General features: G+C 43.8%; 1 protein-coding gene across 7 annotated transcripts in view; it reads right to left on the minus strand.

Moving 5' to 3' along the window:
- Arhgef33 (Rho guanine nucleotide exchange factor 33) overlaps window positions 1-12,219 on the minus strand; it is a 63,797-nt gene that overhangs the window by 14,000 nt on the left and 37,578 nt on the right. For 5 of the 7 annotated variants that reach the window (XM_031356824.1, XM_031356831.1, XM_031356827.1 and 2 more), the window contains exons 10-15: window positions 9,596-9,728; window positions 8,001-8,084; window positions 6,838-6,921; window positions 4,733-4,881; window positions 3,728-3,892; window positions 1,314-2,124 (exon numbers count right to left, since the gene is read on the minus strand). In XM_031356824.1, coding sequence (XP_031212684.1) covers window positions 1,314-2,124; window positions 3,728-3,892; window positions 4,733-4,881; window positions 6,838-6,921; window positions 8,001-8,084; window positions 9,596-9,728 — 1,426 coding nt within the window. The remainder of the gene's footprint in view (window positions 1-1,313; window positions 2,125-3,727; window positions 3,893-4,732; window positions 4,882-6,837; window positions 6,922-8,000; window positions 8,085-9,595; window positions 9,729-12,219) is intronic. The other 2 variants (XM_031356830.1, XM_031356825.1) reach the window with 1 other exon arrangement.

Raw genomic sequence — 12,219 nt, forward strand, 5'->3', positions numbered from 1 at the left:
AGAAATCCGCCTGCCTCTGCCTCCCAAGTGCTGGGATTAAAGGCGTGCACCACCACCGCCTGGCTAATGAACTTTCAAGATTATCTAAGATTGATTTGTGCAGAAATTGTGCCCAATAGAATTTTTACAGTTTGGAGACAAGAAATCAGAGTCAGAAAAAAAAAATTCTCAGAATCCTGAAGAATGTCAGTGGCTTCACTAGATCACAATATTGGGTGTTCTTTCCCTCTGCTGGTTTAACTCCTAGAACTCAGATGGGCAAACTCCAGAGTTTGCCATGATCCATTCCCCTCCTGTTTCGGTGGCCTTCTTTCCACCTTTCATTAGGCCAAATGAAAAGAATTCCCAGCTGTTCTATGCCCAAGTGCCTTTTCTTTAAAGCTTCACTACCTTGCTTTCCACTCTACCCCCAATAGCTTCTAATCACTTTTTAAAGTCTAATTCAGATATTCCGTATACTTAGAGAGGGTTTTAGCTAACCTTTCCTGTAAGACCCCAAAACATAGTAATTCTGTGCACTAATCCAGTAGTCTTGTGGGACATTCTGCACTGTTGATTTCTGAAGCTTCGGCAATCAGCAGAGAGCCTGGTACACAAGCACTGTGTTCGCTGGAAATTAAATGTGTCTGGAACCATCAATCTAACCCACTCTCTCGATCATGAGTGGAACGAAAGGACGATGGCACAGGTAAGCGATATCTTGTCAATATGCTTAATCACTTGTTTCTGTCACATTGAAAACTTGTGTGTCTGCCCAGGAACCTGCCTCGGCGTGGTTAGTATTGGAACATACGTTTAAATATCCCAAGGCTTGGAGACACCAAGGGCAGATATCAAAATGCCTCAACATTCATTGAAGCTAAAGGTGTGTCTGAGTCAAGACAGCTTTTTCTAAGAAAGCAAGGGAAAATGAACTCACTTTGCAACGAACTTCGAAGTCTACACTGAGACAGGACAATTTGCGTCCTCCCTAGACACTGGAAGTGGCTAGCACACAGTTCTCGGGGTTTGGTACATTTAAGCCAGGAAATGAACCAGGCGGGCCTGCAGCCCCTAGGAAGGAACATATTCATTTACTCCTTAATTCATACTCTTTGTGTGTGTGTGGGTCCCTGCTCGCCCTCTCTGCCTTCACGCTCTCCGTGTGGTATAAGCCCTGCCAGTAGCCTTCGAAGGCCACCATGGCCACAGCCTGTAACCAGGCGTGTGCTGGCTCCGCCTCCGCCCGCTCCCTCCCAGTCAAGGGAACCGGGGCTGGCCCTGAGATCTAGGCCCGGGGCGCCGAGGCGGGCGTCGGCTGGGTTTTACTTTACCCTCCTTACTTCCAAATAGGTCTGTTTTTCGCTTTGGGACCTCTGTTGGGGGAAGAAGGTCCGCGGCGCCCCGCGGGAGGCGGCGGCGGCGGCGGCGGGGCCGTGGGGTGCGGGAGCACGCTCGACCTTGAGCGGCGCGCGGCCGCCGCTGCTGCTGCGCGTGCTGTAGAGGCGCGGGGCCACGCCCTCGGCGGGCGGCGTGCGCGGGAACTCCTTGAGCGAGCGGCTCAGCGGCTTGGCCTTGCCGTGCGCCTGCGCCTGCGCGGCCTCCAGCTTGTAGGCGCCGCTGCTGCTCGCCGGCGACGTGGCGCTCTTGGGCAGCGGCTGCAGCGCGTGCTCGGGCCGCTCGGCCTCCATGGCGAAACTGACGGGCCGCAGGAAGCAGATGTCCAGGCTGGACTCTGAGGAGGCAGGCGAGCAGTTGTCGAAGAGCGCCGGCGCCTGGAAGGGTTCCTCGTCGTAGGGTGCGGGCAGCGCGAAGATCTCTCCGCCGTACTCGAACTCCTCGTAGCCGGCGGGCACGAAGCCGCGCGCGTCCGGTAGGAGCTCGGGCGGACCGCGCAGCGAGCGCTCCACGTTGCCTAGCGGCTCGGCGGGGGACGGCTCGAAGTCCATCTCCGGGATGGCCTGCAGAGGCCCGGCGAGCGCCTTCACGTCCTGCTCGGCCGCGCAGAACTGCGCCGGCGCCAGCAGGCTCTCGGGCCGCTCGTGCTTTCTGCCCTCCATCTCCCAGTCTCCAGGCTTCCCGGGCTGCATGCTCTCCATGAGGCTCTGCTGCTGCTGGCCTTTCTTCGCCGGGGCCATCAGATGTCTTTAAAGGGGAAACAGTACAAGGGAGATGATCAAATAGTGCTGAGCTCTCATCGAGCAATCTGCCAGAGGCCAGCTTCTCTCATCTCCCAGGCACCTTCAAGGGTCACCTAAAATGCTCCACGAACTTGAGTAAGGGGTTCTCAAGAGTCCCTAGGGACTCAGTGGTTAAAAGCACTGACTGCTCTTCCAGAGGTCCTGAGTTCAATTCCCAGCAATCACATGGTGGCTCACAACCATCCCTAATGGGATCTGATGCCGTCTTCTGGTGTGTCTGAAGACAGCTACAGTGTACTTATATATAATAAATGAATAAATAAATAAATCCTTTTTAGAAAATCCCTAGGCCTGCCTGGAAGAGTGGAAACAGCGGCCAGTTAAGTCTCAGCTTCCAAGCTCAGTCACTGAGACATCCATGTTTGGCAGACAAAGTCTGTCACTATCACTGGCCTTGTGGAAGCTTCGAACCTCCCTGTCACCAGGCACTGTCCCAAGGCATCTCTTTTCAATTTATTTCCCTGTCTTGCTGTGACAGAGTCATACAGAATACTGGAAAATGAACTTGATACAACTCCCTAAATCTTCAAAAGTAAACAATTGTGTTCTTGAATAAACTGTTGAGCTCTGAATGCTGACACAGAGAACAAACTCATGTAAAAATTTATATCTCTATAATAAATATTTTCAAAGCTTTGTGTTTCCAAGTTTTGTGGCTGTAAAGCATCTTGATTGTCATCTCAAACAACCCACAAAACATTGTGATGTAAAATCTATCTGAATTTGCCCAGTTCTGTAGTTTTATTGACTGGGAGCACATAACACATTTTACACAGTTTAAAAAGTGTAGGATACCCATCACTTAGGATTTTTGTTTTTGTTTACCTACTAGACATATCAATGAACTACTGCCCACTGACCAAAGTGGTTATTATTTATATTTTAATTCTGTCAGAATTATATATGGATGCATATGTGAATACTAACACAACATTTAAGGGATTTCAAGATAGATCTTAGAATGAAACTTGGGACTTAAAATTTATAGATGTGAAAAAAATGAACTGACTTTACATCAATACTCTTTATTTTGGAAGAGTATAATAACAGCCATTGTTTGGCCTGGGTATAATGTAGATCTTTCCCCCCCTCCCCTCTATTTGTTGTACTTGAAGGAAACATTTCACACTAATTAAAGAGTTGAAATAATACACAAAATGAATTCCTACTTTCTACTTCTCAGTAGTTTTTTTAAAAAATTGAGACAAGGACTCTATTATGTAGCTCTGGCTGCCTTGGAACCCACTCTGTAGTCAAGGCTGGCCTTGAACTCAGAGATCTGCCTACCCCCGCCTTCCAAGTTCAGGGATTAAAGGGGTGCACCACAGCCCAGAAGCCACCTGTTAGCACTTTCTAAATCTGCCTCTCCTTTCTCTGGGATCCATCAAACATCTTGATGATCAACTGCTTGGCTGTTCATATGGAAACAATAGGGCAAGGGAGAAGGTGGAGTTCAGCAAAACACTTTTCTAATCCAGGGCAGCTTACCTGTACAAATTGTCTACAAGGCCAGTACTGTTAATGTTGCCATAGCAACAAATACTTACGTGACAGCAGGGGCAGAACCGGAAGTGGAAGGATAGGGTTGGTGCATTTCGTCTGAGTGGACCCCACTGTCGTGGACAGCCTCCTGGCCTGCACTGGGGGAAGCATCTTGGCCAGTATTGGCACACTGGGAAGCCAGCCCTTTGTACAGCTTTGCCATAGATGACCTAAGAGAATGGAAATGATCTCAGGTTGTACAGTGTAAGACTGGCTCTGGGAATACAGAGATTACGCTAAGAAAAATAGATTTGTCTCTCAGATCAAGCTTTCTGTGAAGGGTTCGATATCCCCAGAGCCCTCTATAAGCCAGATTGCTTACATAATAGCTGGCAGTTGGCTGAAAATAGACTGAGGATCCAGGGTGGGTCTGGGAGACACCCTCAGGAGAGCTCTGGGTTAGGAGATAGTTGTCTTTCTAGTTGGAAACCCCTAGAGAAATGACAATGTTCTCCAGATAGGCTGGGATGTTTAAGGAAAACTCGGTCATTAGGAAGCTGTGCTGTAGGTCGCTTCTATTCTCCGAGGTCCAGATGGCACCTACCCTCTTTTTCTTCATACTGTGAAATCTACTCAGGCACATCCACCCCAACACTTTTATCTTCACCACTCACTAACATTTCCAGCCCTAAAGACTAAGTCCCATGTGACAGATTTATGGCTATTTAGATCATTGTATATTCACTGGGTAGAACAGTACCTAACACACAACAGATGTTCAATAAATGTTCATTATATTAATGCAGGAAACTATATTCAGACCATGATTGCAATCTTGGACCTAGAAAGTTAAGGGAAACAACTTAAGAGGGGACAATGGAGTCCAAGTGCTTTTCTTGTAAAGTTATTTCCACTGGGCCATAGGTGTGTCCCTCCTGTGGCCAGCCTCCCCTTCCCATCCCCACCCTTTCCTTCCAACTCCCTTCACTCCACTCCAGCCACTCAATACAAGTGACGGTCTGTGCCCTCTTCTCAGGCACCTGTCAGGTGTGGCACCGTCACAACCTTACTTTTTGAGCTTTTTCCGTTTCTGAATAAGCAAATCTTCATTGCATTGGAACAGCAGGGTATAATGAGAGATAAAGACTCGGAGACGCTGAACACACACAAGTAGTAGATAATAGTCTGGGTGCTCCTGCTCTGTGAACTTCAGAACATTCTGGATGGAAGGGAAAAGGAAGTAATGTTGTGCCATTAGGCTGAAAATTGCTTTATCTCTTCTGAACCTCCCTTTGAGCTACTGTGAGTTCTGTAGTCCTTCAATCTAAACAACTAGCTCAAACACATGCTCCATCTAGCTAATCAGCTAGATGGCTCAACCATCACATCAAAAGAAGTCATTCCATCCTATTTTACTTGAATGTGATGTAATATAATTCCATCTTGAAAAGTTAGAAAGACCTGATAATTAGATCTATAAAATAACAGACATATTCTAACAATTATTATCTATAAGTAACACTTATAGGACTCAGACCAATGGTGAGAATGACAGGCATGAGTAGGCCTGTGGGGCAGGTAGGGGTGAATGACGGCTTCGCCTATCACATCAACTGATGCTATGGTTTGGATGTAGTTTATCTCCCAAAGGTTCTGGAAGCTTAATCTATGGTGTAACAATTTTTTTAAGGTATGGACCTTTAAGAGGTGGGATCTAGTGAAATGTGACTGGGGACTGACCATCCTCATGAAGAAATTAGTGCTGGTTTTAATAGAGTGAGTTCTGATGAGAAAAAAAAATAGTCACAGAAAAGTAAGCCCAGGCACCACCCCATTACTTCTCTTTCAGACAGTGTAACCAGTCATTGTTATCTTTGCTACCACTGCATTTACCAGGAGGAGGGTCACCAGAAACCAATGCTAGCACCATGCTTTGGAGCCTTCAAAATTGTAATCCAAAATAAACCTCTTCTCTTTAAAAAATACCCAGCCTCAGGCATTTTGTTATAGTAGTGCAAAATGTTATAAAAGATCTCATATGCTACAGTGGATTATTAACCTGCAAAAGCTAACATTTACCAACTATATCATTTATTTGTTGACCACTTGCCATTAACAGGAGCTAAGCTCTTTTATATTCATTATCCTATTTAGTTTTTATCATAACCCAGTTAGGTACAGAAATGATCTCTATATAATAAGGAAGGACACTGAGATCTCCTTTAGGTTTAATAATGACAGAAGATTTGAATGTGAACTAGATAGTAGCAGGCCTATTTACCTGGTGTCTGCAAGACCTGGCCTTCAGCCCAAGGTTTTTGCCTACTAGGTATGTTGTTATGAACTCACTACTGGGACTTCTTTGGTCTTCTGTGTCCTTATGAAAATAGTAACAATAATACCTATTTTGTGAAACTGTTGAAAGGACCCATAAGATAATTATTGTGAGAAAATATTTTAGGACCTGAAGCCATATCTAGGGGGAGATCACAATACTGATTCTAGCCTGTTTCTAGCTGAGGTTAATCATAGCATTTCTAAGATTTATCACTGAGTTACTTAAGCTCAGTCAACCCCTAAACCTGAACAGCTGGGTAGCAGGAGGAAGGGATGCTTCTAGAAAGAAGTTGTTGGACTCTCACCTCCACTTCCTCTACAGGTCTACACCCTCTATAGAAAATTACATTAAGAATTTGTTCATCAGCTCCTTGTGGCTCTACTGAGACATAAAGTATGAGCACTGTGTGCTGGAACCCTGGACCCAAGCCAAGTTGAAGCCATTGGATAGTAATAGAGTGGGCACATAAGCAGAAATTAAGAGGCCAGACATGACATTCAGAGGTTGTATAACCAAAGAGGAAGAGGCTGAATTAGGTACTTACATGCTACCAGAGTGTTTATAAAAGATTCTAGACCCCCAAAAGTGGAGTTTGTTGGTATGTTGGATGTAAGATGGAACGTCAAAGACAAGTACCATAAATCAAAATTTTCAAGAATAGATTTTTTTAGCTCATTCTCCATAGTGTGGTGTGGTGTGGTAGAACCATAACAACCTAAGCCATGTGAATACTTCTTAGAAATATTAATGAGTCCTTGTGCCTTTACAGTACTTATTATTGGAAGCCAAAAATACTAGTTCAGTGTGTAGACTGTTGGCTTGTTCAACCAGGCTCACCTGCAGATGTATCAGATATTCAGGGATGCGCTGTACTATGTGGAAAAACAGAGTGTAGATATCTGACTTAATCTCTTCATCACCCTGCATGAGAGAAACGGGCAGTCAACATCCCGTCAGCTCTGCAGATAGAACATCAGAGATTCTGCCCGCCACAAAGGAAATGCTTATTTCCAAAGTGCTTTCTTTCCAGCGAGTTTCACAAGGCTTTGACCTCTCACTGGAGAGGCCACATGTTCAGGGATACGCCCAAGGGGACAATACTTCCCCAGTAGAGAACATAACATACATACATACATACATACATACATACATACATACATACATACATTATTGATCTAAGTTTCCAAAATCTCCTTTCCTAACCCAACCCTTCTACACTGAATGCTAGACAGAAGTAGTTGTTCAACAAGCTGTACTTGAATTAAATTAATGCATTAATTAAGGTTTTCCAACAAGTCATCTACTAATAGTCTCTAAGAGTGAAGGAGAGCCCTTCAAGAGTGGGGACATGATTAGAAACGCCTAGAAGCAGAAAGTGCAATGACCCCCACCCCATACCTTCTGTTCTCTTCCTTTTTCAGACATTTGCTGAATGCTTGCATGAGCTAGTCATTTTCAGTTGAGAGGAGTACAGTAAAACGTAAGGCGTAACCTTACTCTCATCGTCTGTGAAATATGACTACACTCAGTTTTAGGGCTCTGACCTCTAATTTCCTGTTGACTTAAATTAACACCATGTACATGTAGATGTGTGTATCAACCACCTCACATATTGCTGAAGTGGCCATGCTTAAATGGAACAAGATGGAGGTAATTTGCGATCTTCTAGCTTGACAAAGGATGATTTGGATCCAGTACTGAGAGTCATTTTTTCTGAGCCTGAAAACAACACACACTTCATGCTGCATGCTGAAGAACTCTGGAATTCCTATTTGCTTTGTCTGTAGTTTAGTGTAGTAGATCATTAAAGCACTGCAGACCACAGCAATGGTTCTGATCCCTGAATGGGCTCCTTTAACCCAGAAGAGGGCATCAGAAACATGCTCAAGGTCCCTCAGCCTGGAAGACGAGCTCACGCACATGCTGCCCTGGTGGATGGATCGGTAACATGATACAGATGATGTGTAAGCAAAGTCGGCATGTGCATAGAGTTAACTTACCTCCTTCAGTACCACAACGTGAACCAATGAGATGCATTCGGGTAAATCTCTCAGGTAGGCAACATAATAATCCAAGAAATTATTCTTTAAAACAAACACAAAAATGCATGATAAGAACCTGTGTCATGAACATAAAAAAATTTTTATGTGTGTTAAGTGTTTGTCTAAATGTATATGTGTGACCTATGTAAGATCCTGTGCCCTCAGAGATCAAAAGGTATGAGATGTGCTGTAGCTGGAGTCACAGATGGTTGTGAGCCACCAGGCTGGCTATCATAACCAAACCCCAGTCCTCTGCAAGAACAAGAGCTCCTAATCTTTGAGCCATCTCTCCTTATTCATCTTTTAAAGAGGTTTTTTCTTTTGTTGTTTCCTCCACATTTAGATGTACATCATAGAACACACATATAATCTTAGCAACTTGAGAGGAAGATCAAGAGAGCCAGGACTTCAAGGTCATCAACTACATAGCAAGTTCAGGGACAGCCAGTGACCCATGAGACTATGTCTGTAAAAAGAGTTTTGGTTTTAAGATACTATAACATAGGAATCAAAATGCAACAGTTCTACCATCATATCAAGAAAGTAAAAAAGTACTGAGAGTCATGTAAGTTAAAGTACTTTTAAATTGTTAAATGATAAAAATACATTTTTATATTATTATTATTATTATTATTATTATTATTATTATTATTATTATCAGTTTTGGAGACAGGGTTTCTCTGTGTATCCCTGGTTGTCCTGGAACTCACTCTGGAACCAGCTGTTGATAAAGATGCAGGCAAAAATTGACTAGCTTTAATTGCCTCACATGATTTTTAATTTTACATAAAATTCTAGATGGCACTTAATTCCAGCTCCTTTTCCCTAAATAATAACTGGAATATCTGAGTAGCTATTCTTTGCATCTAAACAAACATAGCCTGCTTGAGCCAGTTCTAGTCAGTCCAGACTGTTTCACACTCAGCTCCATATGCCAATGTCTGGGAACATTTGGGTTTTCAGCTTCTGGTCTGGATATGTTCTCAGTGTAACACTAAAGAGAGTTCAAAATTCAGCACTCTTTTTCTAAGGAATTGAAACAAAAAACATGCAAGACAAACAGCCATCTACCATATATTCTAAAATCTATAAGGAGGGAAAATTATATATGAAAATATATATTATTCATGCTTTATATGTATATAGGGTTATATACATACTTGATAGTATATATATATACATATATATATATATAATACAAGTGTGATATAAATATACACACACATACATACAAACTCACATATATAAATACATATACACATATACATGCATAATCAATGGAGGCTACAACAGTACATTACAAAGTTGTGAATCAGAAGGTAGAAGACATAACAGGGTTCCAGTCATAGCAACCAACTATGCAACAAGCTGGGTGATGTCAGCAAAGCCTTTGAGTCTCTATGAACCTACCCTATTAACTGCAGCATGGAGAGGTTAGACTAGGTATCAGGGCCTCTTTTAACTCTGAAACTTGCTGACTCTTGCTTTTCCATTAGGAGAAGCAGGTGAGTGAGGCACAATCCATTCAAAGTACACAGAAGGGAGCTCCTTACCTCATCATTTGTCAACTTCAGGAACAAGTCTCCGAGGACTCCTTGGCGTGGCCACTTCAGGACCCTCTCCTGCAGCGCATGAAGCAAATCCAAGTGCTGCTGGACAAGGTAGCGCAAGGAGCCAGGAAAGAGGCTTGAAACAGAACAAAGGAAGAATCACACAGGCCAGGAGAAGAGAAGAAATGGTCCCATAGGAATAAACACAGCAGGCCCCATTTTCTAACATCCAAAACACTCTCACAAGTCTGTATTTGGGATTTGAAATTTATTTTCAGCAAAGCAGACAGCTCCAGACAACAGATAAGGTCCCCTTACTGATGGCCCCTTATGCCAATGTGATTCACCAAACAATAAAGAACAGTTGCGTTTAGGTCACACGCAGTAGACATTCTAAAGGAAAGCTTTCTCAGTGTTTTAGATTCCAAGTGGATTTATACCCAATGTCTTCTTGGCCACTGGCTAGAATAACACTGCTTGGGTTAGTGGTAAAGCTCAGCTAACACTGGCAGATAGAATTCAGGCAGTCAGGGCAATGAAGGAGCTCACATATCTTTTTCTTTTTTAAAAATTTTATGTATATAATGTATGAGTGCTCTGCTTCATATGAATCCACATGCCAGAAGAGGGCATCAGATCTCCTTATAGATGCTTGTGAACCACCATGTGGGTGCTGGGAATTGAACTCAGAATCTCTGGAAGAGCAGCCAGGGTTCTTAACTACTCACCAGCCCATGCATCCTTTTCTTCCAGCATCAAAAAGGCATGCTGGGCATGACTAGTCTGTTGTCTGGACCCCTGCCGACTACAGACTAGGGCTGTTCAGCGTTTCTTGGTGTTTCATAGAGCCTCTTTCCTGCTTCAAATCTCTCTACTCTACCTGTTTGTGTGCCTCATTTTAAAACTAGAGGAAATGAAGAAGTGAGAAGTCAGAGAAGGGTGGAGTGGAGAGAAGAGAGACAAAGAGAATCATCTAAGGAAGGGGGAGCCAGAATTGAGAAGGATGGAGTGAACAGGACCCTACAGGAATGAAGAAGAAGAGGAAGATGGTGGAATCTACTGCATAGCAGCAAGGATCTGAGCTCTAATTTGATGGCTCAGGGAAATGCCAAGTGTATCTCCTTGGGCTTTCTACACATTTAACATAGACATGACAGCCTACTTGTCTCGGGGAGCTGAGTTTAATTAAGAATTTCCCAAGGATATGATGGACATACATTTGTGGACCATCGAGGTGATCTGGCCACAAGCAGACCTCTGCATTAGACAGGATGTCAGATTAAAAGAAAGGTTTTTGCCTGGTTCCCCCTGCTCTTTTCTAAGCAAAGCAAAGACTTCCATGGAGTTGTATCTTGGAGAAGAGAAAAACACCAGAATAGGATAGTGAGCTCTCTTATGAAAAGTACAAAGAAATCTTCCACTACTGTGATCCATTTTAGCTCTCTGGCCCATGAATGCTGGCATACACAAAGCAAAGCTGGCTGGCTCTAAGACAAATGGAGAGGCATCTGGAACTTACTCAGAGCAAAGTGTTCTTAGAAGAACTAAATAACCTGTTCAGACCAGAGAGGAATTTGGAGAGGAGCTACGAACCAAGTGGGCTGGGAGAAGAGCAGGTGCCTGGAGAAAGCCCAACTGATCACACCAAAGAGCAAAAGCTGAATCAGCAGATCCAGATGCAAAGACTTCCCCCTACCTGCAGGCTGTAGAGGACTCCAGGCAACAGTCACAGTGTGATAATGAAGTTGCTGTACCACCCTGAGGCCTTACTTTAGATCCATTGCCCGTATTAATTATGGACTATATTCTGGATGATCTTTCCTCCTGTCCTCCCCAGGCTCTTTCTCTCTCTCTCCAGAATAGCATTTTCTGCTTTACTGTCACTAATGTGCCTGATGCCTTCTTTTGGGCTATCACTGGATAACTGAGGTTTCAAGGTCCAGTTAGACATGGCTAACCCTTGCAATGATAGTGGAAACACATGTTTCAAGAAGAGTAAAAACTTACACTGTGTTCTGACTAAACAAGGAAAACAGGCATTTAAACTTTTGAAAAAAATTAACAGATATTATATGAATCCATGGAAGAGTGTAGAGGAGTTGAGCCAGGAGATGGAAAATAGAGGGAGAAAGAAGGCAAGAAGTACAGGCACCTCTCATTGGTCTCACTGCTTTGCAAGCGTGACTCTCAATCACAATATTCAAGGGTTCTGTGGTGGTTTGAATATGCTTGGCCCATGGGAAGTACTGTTAGAAGGTGTGGCCTTGTTGAAGGAAGCATGTCATTGATAGGTGGCTTCATTGTATAGGAAGGCTTCTAGTACTCAAGCTCTGCCCAGTGAGGAAGAGTTAGTCTCCTCCTGGCTGCTCTCAGATCAACGCCTTCTCCAACACCATTTCTGCCTGGATGCTGCCATGCTTCTTGCCATGATGATAATAGATTGAACCTCTGAAACTGTAAGCCAGCCCCAATCAAATATTGTCCTTTATAAGAGTTGCCTTGGGGGGCTGGTGAGATGGCTCAGCAGGGAAGAGCACCGACTGTTCTTCAGAAGGGCATGAGTTCAAATCCCAGCAACCACATGGTGGCTCACAACTACCCGTAATGAGATCTGATACCCCCTTCTG

The sequence above is a fragment of the Mastomys coucha genome, unplaced genomic scaffold (assembly GCF_008632895.1).
Source record: "Mastomys coucha isolate ucsf_1 unplaced genomic scaffold, UCSF_Mcou_1 pScaffold6, whole genome shotgun sequence".
Lineage (NCBI taxonomy): Eukaryota > Metazoa > Chordata > Mammalia > Rodentia > Muridae > Mastomys > Mastomys coucha.